We start from the raw sequence: 16,700 nt of genomic DNA on the forward strand, positions 1-16,700 counted from the left end.
ATGTCTTTAGCTTTTGGCTGAATGCACCACTAAGCATAATGTTCCACAAATGAAAGCAGGAAGACCATGGTTCCCCAGGAACACGGACAAGGGCTGAGAGCAATCCCATCACACGATGATACGTTCATTTTTGAACTTAAGTGTTTATTATAAAGGCAGATTTACAGAAAGAGACAGATCTTAGGGCTGCTGGTTCACAGTTTCCGTTTCCTAAGTGGGCTGTTGTGGACAGAGGTTGACCCGTCCTTAGCTGGAGGGGCTGGGGTTGGGGCGGGCAGAGTGCCCCCCAGCTGCCACAGCAGGCAGGCTCAGGAAGCCCTGCTGGCCGTCCGGTGCTCTCCTAGGAGCGAAAAAGGGCCGCAGCGGGCTGTCGGTGGGGATCTCGGTGAACGTGAAGATGTGGACTCCGTCTGTGGTGTTGTAGAAGGAGACGCTCCCCAAATCCACGTTCAGGAAGATGCTCAAACGCTGTATCCACGGCTGGGCCTGGAGCAAGGTTGGGGGCTCAGTGCTGGCGGTGAAGCCGTCACAGTCTCTGCGGCTCACAGTCCAGAAGCCGCACTCTGCGCTCAGCCTCACGGGCCCTTTCCGATTCACGGAGTCGCTGCAGATGCCCACGTCCCACTCCTGGCAGCTCCCCACGTCCACCTCCCAGTAATGGCAGCTGGAGGTGAAGCGTGGGGAGCCCAGCACGCACATGGAGGTGTCGAACCTCTCGGCACTCTCCCTCCGTGTCTGAGGGGAAGACACACAGCCCACGCTCCTCAGGTCCTCAGCAATGAACAGGTGATTGTTGGCTGTGTCCACGTCCAAGGTCACGTCCACTGTGGAAAGAAAGGAGCAGGTCAGCAGGTGCCTCCTGGACTCCCGTCTCCTCCAGTCCACCTGTCTTCTGTCCCACTCCTAACTGGTCACATTGCACCCAGAGAATGAGTGAGTGTCTCTGCTCAAGACCCTCTCATTCATGGCGGGACTTGTTTTTGCTTTCAGGTGTTGGATTGATAAAGATTTGCCTTTAAGCGTAAAAATTGGAAGGGAAATGCTGCGACTACTTTCAGAAACCGTTTTACCCGGCATCACCAGCAGCCCGGGGGGTTCACGTCAGAAACCCGGATTCTCGGGACACCCCAGGACTGCAACCCCCAAATCTGCCTCCAGGGACGTTCAGCTGGAGAACCACATCACAGACCCCATGGCCCAGCTAACCTGAGTGTCAGCGCCCAGGAAAGGGACAGCAGCCCTGTGCCGTGGTCAGCGTGTCTGACTTCAGCAGTCCTCGTGTGTCCAGGACACTGTTTCCACGTGGACCCACAGTCACAGCGGCCAACGGATCCCACAGGGGATGCCGAGCTCTGGGGCTTGGCCTCGATGGGGTCTTCCTGAACCTCCCGTGGGCTTCTCCCAGGTCTCAGGAGCTGAGATGCCCCTTGTCTGTCCAGGAAGCACGAGAACTTCCGGTACCGGGACTGGGCCCCTGGCCGTCTCACTGGCAAAGCTGCTTTTCCGGAGCTGGCTGTGTGTGGGTGGACAGTGGATCCTTACCTTGGAATTTCCGCACGTTGGGGTTCATCTGCAAAACTTCCTCCAGGCTGGGTTCTAGCTCCTCCAAAGCTTCTACCAGGGCTCTCAGCTGGCGAGCTGGCTTGATGTCCTCCGGCCTGGAGACCTCAGGGCAGCTGGGACACAGGATCCCGTCCCCACCAGGCTCCCTCTCCAGGGTGTCCAGGCAGCTCCTGCAGCACACATAGCCGCACTTGAGGGTCACCGGGTCCTGCAGGTGGTTATAACAGGCGCGGCAGCTCGCTGCTGTTCGTAAGCGATCGGCCATGGCGGCGATCTAGGGCAAGAGGCACGTTAGTGGACAACCAGAAGGGTCGGGCACTGTGCCCCCTCACAGGGCAGACACAGGCCTGTGCTTGGAATTAGAAGCTATGCAAAACAAGCAGCAATAACAGCTCGTGAATCTGTGATACTGTTTAAAGCTGCGGTTCTAGCAACTTTGTGCCACAATGATGAAATGTGATGTGCCCCCAGCTGGAAACTGTCTTGATGTCCTCCTTTGGGAAGGGAACCCGGAGAGAGAAGGAAGATTCTCTCTCCTTTTCCCTTTTTAGTCTTTGTGTAAGGAGTTATTCAAATATCCCACCCTGGACCCGGCGCCATTTCTTCTTCCTCAAAGCTCACGAAATTCGTGCCAGTCCAGCCATCCACCAATCAGATGTAACCTGGCATTCCACCTGAGAATCCCACCCCCAATCTTCCAGCCCCTTCCCCAACCCCGCCCACTCACCAATCATCCCTAGGCATTCACCTGCTGTTGCCAATCCCCTGGGCCTGCCCTCAGTCCCTCCCAATCCCCACCCCCACACCTGGCGGACAAGAAGGCCCCCAGGTGCGGCTCTCTCTTCTTCTGGCCTCCTTCCCCCTTCCTCTTCCCCCCTTTTTCTCTCCACCACCTCCACCCCGTTCCTGCCCCACTGGAATAAACCTCCTAAGATACCTCGTTGCGTCTGGTGTTTTCAGCTCATGGTAAAGAACCAGGTTGTGGGAATTAGCTGCGCGTAATAATATCATAATATTGGGCCCGGCGGTGTGGCCTAGCGGCTAAAGTCCTCGCCTTGAATGCGCCGGGATCCCATATGGGCACCGGTTCTAATCTCGGCAGCTCCACTTCCCATCCAGCTCCCTGCTTGTGGGCTGGGAAAGCAGTCGAGGACGGCCCGATGCTTTGGGACCCTGCACCCATGTGGGAGACCTGGAAGAGGTTCCTGGTTCCTGGCATCGGATCGGCGCGCATCGGCTGTTGAGGCTCACTTGGGGAGTGAATCATCGGATGGAAGATCTTCCTCTCTGTCTCTCCTCGTCTCTGTACATCTGACTTTGTGATAAAATAAATAAATGTTTAAAATATATATATATCGTAATATCGTATGAACTCTCACCTCTTAAAATAACTAGCACTTTGTCTATCTCTACCTTTTTTTTAAATATTTATTTTTATCGGTAAGAGATTTTCAGAGGAGAGACACCGAGGTAAAGATCTGTCATGCTCTGGGCCACTCTGCATGGCCACAACGGCCAGAGCTGAGTCAACCCAAAGCCAGGAGCCAGGAGCTGCTTCCAGGTCTCCCACGTAGGTGCAAGGGGCCCCAGCACACTTGAGGCATCCTGGACTGCTTTCCCAGGCCACAAGCAGGGAGCTGGATGGGAAGCGGAGCTGCCAGGACACGAACCGGCTGCCACATGGGGTCCCGGTGCATGCAAAGTTAGGACCCCAGCCACTAGGCTGTCGCGCCGGGCCCGAGTATCACTTGTGCATAGTGAGCAGGTATTGCCATGTAATTCATGTGATCTTGAATCTTACAGGGATTACTGCAAAGTTTGGAGTTGTGACGGAGCGAGACTTTAAATCCTGGGCTCCCCTCTCCCAGGAACCAGGTGACCCAGTTAGGTCACACCAGGCACATACCAGAGAGTTGAGGGAGTCCATCCAGCAGGAGGGGCAGGAGACGCGGTCACATAGGAGTGTTTGTGATATTCCACCTCCGAGGTGAAGGTCATGACCATCAGCAGCTGGGTTCCACCTGGTGAGAGGAAGTAGCGGCTGCACCTGACTCAGGTCGAAACACCCAGTGTTGATTAGAACAGTGCGTGGTATGAGCTGGTGAGTCCGTGTTTTTCTGTGAATCTGTGTTTTGGCTGGGGTAAAATACAAGCCATGGACTGTTAGGAGGGTTTTATTTTATTGGAAGATTCTTTGCCGGCCTCCCATGGCTTAGGTCTGTGTATCGCTATTTATTGATGCTAAAAATACATCTTTTCTAGCAAAGAGAAACCCATCTTTAAAGGTATTGCTGTGTTAGGTCACTTCTGAGACACGTTACTGATTTTGTTGGTGGAGATGCCAGAAGATTGTAAGTGACCCGCACACCTTCCATGTCTGACAGACTGCTTGGCTCTCAGATGTGACAAATGGCCGTCCGCATGGTTCCTTTTGTGTCTCAGGGATGCTCTGGGGTTGGAACGGGGGGCCCGGAGGAGACTGCAGGCTTCCTCTTTCTGGGGAAGCCCTGAGGATACTGGAGTCTTTTAGGGCTGTGTACCCTTTGTGTCTGTGTGTTCAGCGCTCTGTGCTGGGGACAGAGGTAGACCCAGCACGTCACCTGCCTGGGGAGGCGCACCTGTTTGCTGTAGGAAGCAGGGAACGCCCTGTGCCCTCTGTGTCCTGTGGCACCTCAGAAGGGCCTCTTGCCTCACCGAGAGCTCAAAGCACCCTTGAGGCTTGGGTATCCTCTGGTTCTGTGGCTATAGTGGAACCTGACCTGTGTCTGTGGGCTCACCCATGTGGATCAGCTGCTATGTGCAAGAACTGTGGCTGGGAACAGGCCCGACTGGGGAGCTAAGGGGGTGCCCAAGCTGGGCTGGGATTCCCAGCGGTGACCGCGAGTGCCAGAATCAGTGCATTGTTCTGGACTGGACATGGCTGCCATCTCCCTCGGCATAGGTGCGGCCTGGGTTTTGGGAGGGCTGGACTGAGCTAGACCAGCACCTACTGGTACTTGTGAGAGTCAAGGTGGGTGTAGAACAGACTGGGCCAGGTCTTGGCTCCCGTTGAACCATGTGACAGCTGTGTCTGGGTACTAACCAGGTGTGGATGAGCTGCAACACCCCACAGTAAGAACCGGAAAGCGTATGGGCTGGATAGGCAAGGACGCCGTTCCTGCCAGGACAACAGGTGGACAAAGCCAACCTGGAAGAGGGGCCCACTGGTACGCACAAGATCTGCCACTGGGAGGAGACCAGATAGAGGAGCTCGGTGAACTGCTTTGTCGGGTTGCAGTCCCTGCAGGCAAGTGCAAGGACCAACACAAGGAGCAGCTCAAACCAGACCAGGTTGTAGTGCTCGCTGGCATGTGGGTCATGTCAGGGGGCGGGCCAGGCCGGGCCAGTTAATAACATCCACTGGCAGATCCAAGAACCAGGAAGGGGTGCAAGAAGGGCTGAGTTGGGTCATATCACCAGCCAATTCAGACTCAAGCTGGGACTTGGAGCTGACTAAGAAATATTAGGCTGCAGCACCAACTAGCGCAAGTTGAAGCTGGGGGTGGGTTGGATCGAACTACACTGAAGTACCCGGTAGTGGACGCCCAGGAAAGATCGGCCATGTCAGTCTGGGGGTGGTGGGTGTAGGGTCCGGGAGTCTCAGGAGTAGGGGGTCTGGAGGGCCCTGGGTCTCCTGGCCCAGGTTCTAGGGCCCACCTACATGGTAGGTGTTGGGTCTGTGAGTCCTGGAGTTTGGGAGGTGTCCAGTAGGCCCTGGGTTTCCTCTCTCAGACCCTGGGGTCCAACTACATAGTGGGAGTTGGGTCTGTGTGGCCTGGGGGTAGGGGATCCAGTGTGGCCCAGGTCCTTGGGCCTGCCTATGCAGTGGGTGCTGGATCTGTGGGCCTGAGGGGTGGGGGAGCCTGTAGGGGCCTGGGCCTCCTAACCCAGGTCCCTGAGCTCACCTGCATGGTGGGGGCCAGGTCTGTGAGCCCTGGGGGTGGTGGGTCCAGTGGGTCCTGGGTTGCATGGCCTGAGGCCATGGGCACCTGTGAGGTGATTGCTGGATCTGTGAGCCCCGGGGTGGGGGGGGTTTGGCATGGCCCAGTTTGCCTGACTCCAGGTCCATGAGCCCACTTGGGAGAACTGGTGCTCTTCAGTGTAGAGGATGGATGCTGGACAGTAGACCATGGTGTACATGGAGGACATGGCAGTCCACTGGGGCCATCTGCAGAGGACACCTGGACCAAAGCAGGAAATGGGGAATAGAACATATGGACACCTACCCCAGCTGAACAATCACAGCAGGACATGGCAGTCCACTGGGGCCATCTGCAGAGGACACCTGGACCAAAGCAGGAAATGGGGAATAGAACATATGGACACCTACCCCAGCTGAACAATCACAGCAAATATCTGGGCAACTGGAGACTCTAAGGTCGACCGTGTCAGCCAACGGACATTGGAAGGGATACCTCATCCATAGATTGGTGAGATCAACAGCATTTGGAAAGTATCGCATCCACCTGGGCAGAACCTTCGGCACATGTACCGTTGTGACTCTGGGTTGATACTGGGTGGCCCTTCGTCATCCTCGGGTACTGGGGTAGTTGGGGGGGCTGGTATGTCCTCTCCCCTTATCTCCTCCCTCCCCCCAGAAATGGGAGGAAGAAATAGAAAGCTTGGAAACAATGACCACACCCACTCCTCCCTAACCCTAGATCCTTCCCACCCTCATCAACTAGGTAAATAAATTAAAAAAAAAAAGAAAATAATAACATTTAGAAATCTTTATAAGAAAAAAAAAAAAACAGAAGAGATGTATGTCCTGTTCCCTAACTGAAGATGGTGTTCCCATGGTTGTCTAAGAGTTGCTTACCCCGGCGTTCCGGTTGGGGTTCCAAGAGTCCCTTGATTTTCCTCCAGTAACCTCTCGTTTCCTCTGCTGTTTGAGCTCCACGTTCAGGCGCCAAATGTTGTAACTCAGTATAGAGTGTTCAACCCTTCAAGGAAAATGAACTTACTGGGAGCAGGGTGGCGACTATCTAATGGGAAGGAAAACACAGTTTTTAAAGTGAATAAAAAAAAATCCCGCTCTGTGCAGAGCAGCAGGTGGTCACCAGCAGCAATCTGGTAACTCCAGAGCAATTGCATCCCAAGCAGACAAAGGGAAAGTTACGGGGTCAGCATGCCCTCAGTTACCTTAAACAGGCCAAAGGCTCTCAGCCTTCCAAGGGCCTCACCTGAACTGGCACCTTGGCGGTGTTCACGGTTGGTCCGTTGTCGTCGTCTGTCTTAGCTGATTCACATCATACCACGTCCACTCAGCGACTCCAGATGGACCCTCGGCTTGTGGCTTCCTCACCGGGTGCCTGGTGCCGTCCTCACCTTGTCTCAGTCCATGGGAGAACATACTGTGGAGCTTGCCACAGACCTGGCTCTCTGTCCTCTGGGGCTTCCCTTGAAGTGGAGCAATCATGCTGGCTCCTGGATTTCCCATGATCCACGTGTTGCTGGCTCCTGGATTCCCCATGATCCACGTGTTGCTGGCTCCTGGATTCCCCATGATCCACGTGTTGCTGGCTCCTGGATTCCCCATGATCCACGTGTTGCTGGCTCCTGGATTCCCCATGATCCACGTGTTGCTGGCTCCTGGATTCCCCATGATCTACATGTTGACTCTGCGCTGTTTTTTGTGGCTGACGTTTGTACCACCCAGACTGCAATGCGGAGAACACTGGGCAGGGACGCTCTGTTTCTGCGGCGTCTGGTGCTGGTGGTGGCAGGTGGCGTTCACACAGGATGAGCCTGGAGCTGGCTGAGGCTTCCCCAGGTTCTGTGGCCCCTGGGGTGCTCACTGTCCTGCCAGCCTGCGATCAGCCCACTCAGGTCAGGGGGCTGTTCTCGATGACCTTGTCTCACAGGTGTTTGCTTGTGTTGACCTTGGTGAGCAAGCGTTCCATCCCTTCGTGGTGTCTGGACAATCTCTCTCCTGGAGTTTGGGGTTTATTGTTTACCATCTTAGTTCTTTGGTGGTTTCCACACCAGATCTGCAGTTAGTCCAGCTCTTCCCCATGGTAAGGGGAACAGTAGGGTTGTGGCTAAGTCCAACTCACTGGGACAAAGCCAGGAAGATGTCTTGGTGAGAGAACATGGAGTCACAAGGACCTAGTGTCCTCTGGCTGCCACGTACTCCCCTGGCAGGGAGCTCCCAGACACAGGAGATGGAGCAGCCTGAGGCTTTGGCTGGTCCTCTGCCTACCATCCTGCCACGGTGTCCGGGGCCTCCCTCTGACCCTAGGAAGCCCAGAGTGTCCACTGCGCATGCGATGTCTCACTTCCGCCAGGGGAGCCTCCCATCCTTGGTCCACTTTTCCAACCCCTGTTCGCTGAGCAGCTGTTGCCCTGTGCACACTTGCCGATGCCCGGCCATGCCCTGTGCGCCACCCACCTGACCTCCTCCATCTGCCCTTCCCGAGCTGCCTGGACCCTGGCTCTGCCCCGTGTCCGAGCTCCAGGGTGAGCGTCTCCTTCAGCTGACACGGAGGCTGTCCCTCGCCGTGGCGGGTCCTGGAAGCCCCAGATGCCTACCTGGCTGTGGTGGGGAATTCTCCTTGGAGAGGATCTTGATGCCTTCCAGGTACTGTAGTTGGGAAATGCTGCCTTTGCTCAGGCTGTAATCTTCACCAGTTACCCTTGATTGGGAAAGCTGCATGTGTGTGAGGCTGTGTGTGCATGTGAGGTTGTGTGTTCATGTGTGAGGCTGTGTGTGTGCATGTGTGTGAGGCTGTGTGTGTGCATGTGTGTGAGCCTGTGTGTGTGCATGTGTGTGAGGCTGTGTGTGTGCATGTGAGGTTGTGTGTTCATGTGTGAGGCTGTGTGTGTGCATGTGTGAGGCTATGTGTGTGCATGTGTGTGAGGCTGTGTGTGTTCATGTGTGAGGCTGTGTGTGTGCATGTGTGAGGCTGTGTGTGTGCATGTGTGAGGCTGTGTGCCTGTGAGGCTCTGTGAGAGGAGAGAGGTTCTTGGGAAACTACCCTGCGTCGAGCTGCGCCCCTCCCTCGGTCACCTCTGCCGAGTCCTGCCCACCATGTGTCTCAGTGGGGATGGGCCCCTGACAGGCCAGCAGAGAGCGGAGTCTGCGGGGTCTGTCTCAGCTGTATCGTGTAACAAGGAACCTGTTGTCAATCGAGCTAAATTGTGCTTACTTGAGCCTGTGGGGCAGAGTTGGTGAGCCTAAAGTCTCTCTCTCTCTCTCTTTTTTAAAGATTTATTTATTTTTATTGGAAAGTAAGATATACAGAGAGAAGGAGGCACAGAGAGGAAGATCTTCTGTCCAATGATTCACTCCCCAAGTGCCCGCAACGGCCGGAGCTGTGCCGATCCAAAGCCAGGAGCCTGGAGCCTCCTCAGGTCTCCCACGTGGGTGCAGGGACCCAAGGCTTTGGGCCGTCCTTGACTACTTTCCTAGGCCACAGGCAGGGGGCAGGAATGGAAGTATAGCATCCAGGATATGAATCGGCACTGATATGGGATCCTGGTGGGTGCAAGATGTGGACGTTAGCCACTAGGCTACCGCACTGGGCCCAGCACCTTGAAACTTTACCATGGGTTCTGGGCTCTTGGCTCAGCACTGGCTGTTGCAGACCACTGTTGGGGGAGGGAGTGAAACAGGAGGAAGATGGAAACCTCTCCTGTCTTGGTGTCTCGGTGCAGCCGTCCCCGTAGCTCTGTCGTTTCTTCTCAGTCGTGCTCACTCTGCAGCTCCCTCTCCTTGGTGTGTGTGTCTGTCTCTCTTCCTCCTCTGTTTCTGTCAGTGTCAACCCGTACCCTCAGCATCACTGCATCGTCCTTCCAACAAGGACAGGTTGTGATGGAGCCTGTTGCGTCTGCTGGTCTCCGGAGCAGTGGCCGGGCGCGGGGCAGATGACGCATCTGCGGCCTTGCCTGCGACGTCCATCCCAGGGCACATGCCCGTGAGCGTACAGCGGGGCTGGAGCCTGACAGGCGCCTCGTGCACGGGCAGCATTTCAACTCGAAGATCCATCTGATATGTCAACTGAATGTCAGGGCCTCACCCACCCTAATGTGCCGGGAACATCCAAGCCAGGCATTCCGCATGAAACCTAGCTGCTAACTGGGTGTCAAACATGGCAAATTGGGTTCTTCATCGAAACAGAGTCCAGGAGAGGGATACGTGTGGGGAAAACAGATGTCACTATGGGCGTCAGGATTTAGAGGTACAGGTGGAACTTGAAAATGATGAGAGAAGAGGAGCCTGTTGGACTCAGAAACCAAAGCCTGGGCCCAGGGAGGCCACCCAGCTCCCAGGGAGGCCACCCAGCTCCCAGGGAGGTCCCCCAGCTCCCAGGGAGGCCACCCAGCTCCCAGGGAGGCATCCCCAGATCCCAGGGAGGTCCCCCAGCTCCCAGGGAGGCATCCCCAGATCCCAGGGAGGTCCCCCAGCTCCCAGGCAGGCATCCCCAGATCCCAGGGAGGTCCCCCAGCTCCCAGGCAGGCATCCCCAGATCCCAGGGAGGTCCCCCAGCTCCCAGGCAGGCATCCCCAGATCCCAGGGAGGTCCCCCAGCTCCCAGGGAGGCATCCCCAGATCCCAGGGAGGTCCCCCAGCTCCCAGGGAGGCATCCCCAGATCCCAGGGAGGCCACCCAGCTCCCAGGGAGGTCCCCCAGCTCCCAGGGAGGTATCCCCAGATCCCAGGGAGGTCCCCCAGCTCCCAGGGAGGCATCCCCAGATCCCAGGGAGGTCCCCCAGCTCCCAGGCAGGCATCCCCAGATCCCAGGGAGGTCCCCCAGCTCCCAGGGAGGCTTCCCAGCTCCCAAGGAGGCTTCCCAGCATCCAGGGAGGTCCCCCAGCTCCCAGGGAGGCCACCCAGCTCCCAAAGAGGCTTCCCAGCATCCAGGAAGGCCCCCAGCTCCCAGGGAGGCCACCCAGCTCCCAGGGAGGTCCCCCAGCTCCCAGGGAGGTATCCCCAGATCCCAGGGAGGCCACCCAGCTCCCAGGGAGGTCCCCCAGATCCCAGGGAGGCCACCCAGCTCCCAGGGAGGTCCCCCAGCTCCCAGGGAGGCTTCCCAGCTCCCAAGGAGGCTTCCCAGCATCCAGGAAGGCCCCCAGCTCCCAGGGAGGCCACCCAGCTCCCAAGGAGGCTTCCCAGCATCCAGGAAGGCCCCCAGCTCCCAGGGAGGCCACCCAGCTCCCAAGGAGGCTTCCCAGCATCCAGGAAGGCCCCCAGCTCCCAGGGAGGCCCCCAGCTCCCAGGGAGGTCCCCCAGCTCCCAGGGAGGATCCCCAGCTCCCAGGGAGGCCATCTAGTACCCGGTGAGGCCCTCAGCACCCTGGGTCCCCTAGCGCTCAGGCAGCAGTCAGAGCTGCAGCCTTGCTGGGGAGGGCGTGTGGGATGTGGGTGGGAGCTGAGACTGTGGCCTGCATGGTCAGGCAGTGTGGTCAGCAGGGGACTCGGGACTCCCAGGTACAGCAGGTGGGATGTTCGCTCTTGGCCTTCCACATCACCGCATCATTATGGCTTGCATTTTGCTGCCTGAGACATGCTGGATAGTTGACACTCTCTGGCTGGTCATTTCCAGTGGGGGTCCTGCTCGGGCCCAAAGCACCTCACGTGCCAGCAGGGCCCCACTGATAGAAAGCAGCTGGTCCCGCTACAGCAGGAGGGGCTGCACCTCATGGCTACACATCTCCCCGTCCAGCTCTTTCCCAAGTCCTACTTCCTCTCCAGGGCCAAGGTGAGTGGACATGGGTTACTTTGGAGGACTTTTGGGGGGCTCACTGCCCTGGGGTACAGTGGTGACTCTGAGGAAGCCTCCCTGAGCTGGGCACCTGTGTCAGCCAGTGTCCCTGGTTCCTGGCTCTGCGGCCATGAGACACGGCCACAGCACCTCATCATGTGACCTCGGGTCCACTCTGGAATTTCCTGTGTGGTGAACACTGTGACCATACCTGAGTCACTAAGCCAGCCTGAGGTTAACGCACCGTTAGCGTCCTTTAAGGATGAACAAGTGGTGGGAGGGAGAAGGCCTCACGTTGGAAGACTGGGAGGACAGATTCTTGCTGTATGACGCGGGCTGGGTTTAGGGCTGCGCGGTTGCCAGGCTACGAGGACAGGCCAAGGGCCAGAGCCTGGCAAAGCGCATGGTAAACGCCATCCTGGCACGCGCCTGTGCCGTCTTTCCCGTCCAGGTCATTTGTGTTGTCAGGAGCCCGAGGGATGTAGCCACATCTTGCCATCATTCAAGCAAAGTGCTGCTTTGTCAGCAGAAAGAGAACAGCTTTGCTGAGTCCCTTGACTGGTTTCTCAGGGTGACGGCGAGCGGGGCTTCCGGATGCGGAGTGACGACAAGCCAGACAGCGACGAAGGTGCGGAGGTGAAGCTGCGCTTGGTGACGGTGTCGCCACGAGAGCTGGGAAGAGTGAAGGAGTCAGATCGCACTTCAGGAAGTCAGTTCATAACGGGGCTTTGCTCTCTTTTGCTCTCTCTGTTAAGGATTTATTTATTTTCATTGGAAAGGCAGATTTTTGAAGAGAAGGAGAGACAGGAAGATCTTCCATCCTCTGGTTCACTCCCCAAGCGGCCGCGCTGGCTGGAGCTGCGCCGATCCGGAGCCAGGAGCCAGGAGCTTCTTCCAGGTCTCCCACGCAGGTGCAGGGTCCCAAGGCCTTGGGCCGTTCTCGACTGCTTTCCCAGGCCACAGGCAGGGAGCTGGATGGGAAGCAGGGCAAGCAGACACAAACCGGCGCCCATACAGGATGTGGTGCTTGAAAGAGGAGGATTAGTCAGTCGCATTGTGCTGGGCTCAATGCAGCAAAGCTTTTTTTTTTTTTTTTTTCCAATTTTTTTCTTTTAATTAAAAAAATTATTTTGGATGACTTTCACATGGTTGATTAAGGTGGCAAGGGTCAAGGCTAGAGGAAAGTGGGTGAGATCATTATTTCCACAGTCTTTTTTCCTTTCTGCATCTGGAGGAAGGGAGGAGCTAAGGGCGGAAGCCATGTCCAGCCTCCAACCGCCTCTGTATCCTGGGATGGGGACAGCCACCCAGTGTCATCCCAGCGTCTCCGACGTGGGGCACGCTCCGAGGGCACTGCTCAAGTGGTTTTGATAGTTGAACAGTTCTGAATTGCTGTCATCTCGCCACTCCAAGCATGATGAAATCTCTCCAGAATCCACTGGCTGGCACAGTCCACCTTAGCGTCTCCATTTGTCCACTTACTCACTGCCAACCCTTGGCTGGGGCAGTTGATATATTGTTCTGACCTCTGTCCTCTGTTACGGTGCTAGGTGTCCTCTGCAGGCTCCAATGGACTGCCCCGTCCTCCATGTGCACCTGGGTGTGCTGCCCGCTGCTCCGTCTGAGCCTCTGACGCGCACTCCACAGTCAGACCGTGCAGCCTGCAGTTCTGAGTCCAGTGGTTCCGTTGGAGGGATCCCCAAAGAAACTTCATCTGAGGTGATCCCACACCTGATTCTTGTTTGGGGGTAACTTTTCTTTCTTTCTTTTTTTTTTTTTTTAAGATTTATTTATTCTTGGGCCTGGCACGGTGGCCTAGCAGCTAAAGTCCTCGCCTTGAACGTGCCAGGATCCCATATGGGCACTGGTTCTAATCCCGGCAGCTTTGCTTCCCTTCCAGCTCCCTGCTTGTGGCCTGGGAAAGCAGTCGAGAACGGCCCAAGGCCTTGGGACCCTGCACCCGCGTGGGAGACCTGGAGGAGGTTCCTGGTTCCTGGCTTCGGATCAGCACAGCTCCGGCCTTTGCGCTCACTTGGGGAGTGAATAATTGGACGGAAGATCTTCCTCTCTGTCTCTGCTCCTCTCTGTATATCTGAATTTGCAATAAAAATAAATAAATCTTCAAAAAAAATCTTTTAAAAAACCCACAAAAACTCAAAGGAATGATGAATGTATCTAATATAATAATCACGGTTTTACAAAAAAGAAGTCATGGAAATAAGCCAGCAGCCAGCAGAAAGATCGTTTGCACCTGAGGAGTAGCAAGACTCCACAGTTGCCCACCTTGGCCGAGTGGAGTCAGGTGTGTGTGACGTGAGGTATTACAGCAAGCCCCCGCCAAGGATGAGGCCAATCGGGGGGGCAGAGTCTGCAGCCAACCAGAGAGCATCGCCGGCTCCGGGAGGCGGTCTTTGAGGTCGAGTGGGCGCCCGAGTGGGTGAGGGGGGTCTCCCCTGTCCCTCCCCCACCTCTTCATTCCCCAGCGTGAGCTCAGGGCCCACGCGAACGCTGCTGGAAGGCGTCAAGGTAGGCTGTTGGTGTTGTCGCAGAGAGAGGCGCTGCCATTTGCCGAGAGCTTGGGCACCCAGCATTGGCACCTGTTGAAGCTTGGTGGGCGGCGCGAGCCAGGTGAGAATGGCGTCTTTCTCTCTACAAGTGGCTGCTAGACCTCAGGAACCAGGACGTTTGGGCCGTGGGGAAGTAACGGGGCATGACGCAAAGACCCGAGGGCCGAGGACTGGTTTTCAGACCCACAAGTTGGTCTGTGGGGGCTTGTCGCTTTGGTGATTGGCTTTGGAGAAATGTAGAAACGTGTAGCCCTCCACTTGATGCTATAAATCCCATTGTGGATGGTGTGGGTTTTTTTTTTTTTTTAATTGGAAAGGCAGATTGAAAGAATGATCTTCCATCCACTGGTTCACTCCCTAAATGGTGTGTTTTGTAGGAGCTCCAAAGTGAATTTTGAGGAGGGCATCAACCAGGCAGTGTGGGGGACAGGTGGGGCTGGAGCGGTGGAGGGCTCTAAGGTGGAATGTGTGGGGAGTGATCTGGCCTCAGGGTGATGGGAGGACCTTGTAGCTTCAGGTCTTATGAGTTAGATTATTCTATGTGTCTTGAGTGAGCTTCTGTGCCCATGTGACTGCGTTCAGCTAGCATCGCATGATCAAGGTTCCGTAGCAGGTGCTGGGATTTCAGTTCTCGCGATGGGTGAGTTGTGCCCCCCTGCTTGGTGGGTCACACTGTCTCTGTCACGTCTCCACTGAGGGAGTTGGAGGCGCAGTCAGTAAATCGTGCTGAGAGTGTTTCGAGGGCAGCAGCCGCCGCTGCCACGCTGGGACACTCGGGCCTTGACTGAGGACGGTGAGCTTGCTTTCCAAGAGGGCACAGTGAGAAGACCTCAACTTGGAGAGGGAAGGTGTGGGACTTGCAATGTAGAACGTGCAGTTAGCAAGTGGCTTGGGTCCGAGCAGCCAGACACGGGCAAAGAGCACCCAGGTACAGACCTCGTGAGACCAAGTCCGGCCGTCAGACAGTGCTGGCGGAGCTGTGCGTGTCCCAGCGCAGGCGGTTGTGTCCTGTTGCCGTCTTGTCTTGGGCCGTGGGTCCCAAAGCTTGCATCAAGTGATCTGGGAGGTTTAGCACGTCCCCTCCTTCTCTTCTGGAAGTTCTTGGGGAGCCCCCCTGGCATCCATGCTTCCCAGTCGCGGCTTATGCAGACCGATGCCCCTGGCCGCTGTGTTTGGCTTTGAGCAATGTCTTCTTGGAGCCACTGTCCCTTTTCTGTGCTTTGTCTGCTGTTGAGCGGAATTCCTGTCTGAAAGTGACTCCCATGAGGTTCGCAGCTGGCCCGCGCCGTCTCCCCTTGCGTGGGCTGCCACCTCGCTCCTCTCCTTGGCTCTGTGCAGGTGTCTCAGCTTGGCGTCATCCCCTTACCCCTCCTTGCTCTTGTTTCTTTATGGCTTTGGAGTCTGACCAAAAAATCCTTTCTTAGCCCAATGCTCTGAAATATTTTCATGTATGTTCTTCTGGCTGTGTCAAACCCCTGCGTCTTATGTTTAGGCATATAATCTATTTTGAGTTGAGGTTTGTAAATGGAGGGAGATTGGGACTATTCTATTCTGCTGGTGGATATGAAATTGCTCCGGCACCATTTATTGGAAAGGCTGTCCTTTTCCCTGCGCGTGTTCTTGGCACCCCACGCACGACCGTTGGGCGGTGGGTAGGCGTTACTTTCGGGGTCTGCACCTGATCCCTCTCTCCATAGATTGGCTTTTTCCGACAGTATCGTGCTGTTTATTAATAGCTTTGTAACACATTTTAAAGATGGTATGATGCCTTCTGCTTGTTAATCTCTTCTTCAAGGTTTGTTTTGACTGCTCGGGGACGTTCTAATGCAATACACATTGCAGCAGCTTTTTCCTAGTTGTGCGACTGTTGTCAGAATGTTGACGGTGACTGTATGGAAACCGTGAGTAGCTCTGGTGGCAAGACACTCAACAGAACTGGTTCTTCCAACCATGTGCCCAAGGCATCTTTGCACTAACTTTTATCATCTTCAATTCCTTTTCAATGACTTGGAATTTTCATTGTAGAGTTGTTTTATTTCTTTTAAATTTGTTCCCAGGTATTATTTTTCATGTAGCTGTTGGCAACGGGATTTGCTTCCTGGATTTTTCAGATCACTCACTCTTGGTGTGACTGGTCTTTCTGGCGTGTTGGCTTGTGTCTGCGGTGTTGCTGTGTGTTCATTCCAATAGGTTTTCCTGGGGTCTCTGGGGTCTTCCAGATGTGTGGTCGTGTCATCTGCCAGCAGTGACGACTGAACTTCTTCTTTCCCATTCGTCGGCCTCATGGCTGCAAGGAAGACGCTCAGGGCTTTGTGGAATGCAGGTGCTGTTACCGTGTTCTGGGTCCTCTGGCCTTCAGCTTCTCCCACGCCGTGTGCGGCTCACTGCTGGCTGCTTCGCCCCTGGATCGCACGAGGTAGTTGCCTTCCTTGCCTGAGTTGCTCAGAGTTTTCTCCTGTTGAGTATGAAGGGCTCTGGTCTCACCTGTTGCCTTTGGCGCATGTGTTGATGCTATGGTTTTGCTCATTGACTCTGGATGTGGGGCGCGTACTGACTGCTGCTGCTGAGCCCCACCTCACTGGCTGCTGGTGAGCGACCCTGTGACGTGCTGGGTGACAATCTTGTTGAGGAATGAGGTTGAAGGAATTATCTTCACTGTTGACAATAATTTGCTCAGTTCATCTTCAGATATTGGACAGAATTGAGTTGCAAAACCAACCTGGCCTAATTTTTCTTTCATGAGGTTCTTTTAACGACTCATTTTCTCTCTTGCTTCGTTATTGATCCGGTTAGGCGTTCAGTCTTTTTCAGGTATGTGTGCCAAGGAGTT

The 16,700-nt window shown here is 55.6% G+C and overlaps 1 protein-coding gene across 1 annotated transcript; it reads right to left on the minus strand.

Moving 5' to 3' along the window:
- Positions 1–246: 246 nt before the first annotated feature.
- LOC131482171 (ret finger protein-like 4A) lies at positions 247–5,751 on the minus strand. The gene is made up of 4 exons (XM_058673965.1): positions 5,680–5,751; positions 5,508–5,591; positions 1,543–1,837; positions 247–824 (listed from the first exon to the last, which is right to left on the minus strand). The coding sequence occupies exons 1-4, from the start codon at positions 5,749–5,751 to the stop codon at positions 247–249; spliced, it is 1,029 nt and encodes a 342-aa protein (XP_058529948.1).
- Positions 5,752–16,700: the final 10,949 nt, after the last annotated feature.

This window comes from Ochotona princeps, chromosome 16 (genome assembly GCF_030435755.1).
Source record: "Ochotona princeps isolate mOchPri1 chromosome 16, mOchPri1.hap1, whole genome shotgun sequence".
Classification (NCBI taxonomy): domain Eukaryota; kingdom Metazoa; phylum Chordata; class Mammalia; order Lagomorpha; family Ochotonidae; genus Ochotona; species Ochotona princeps.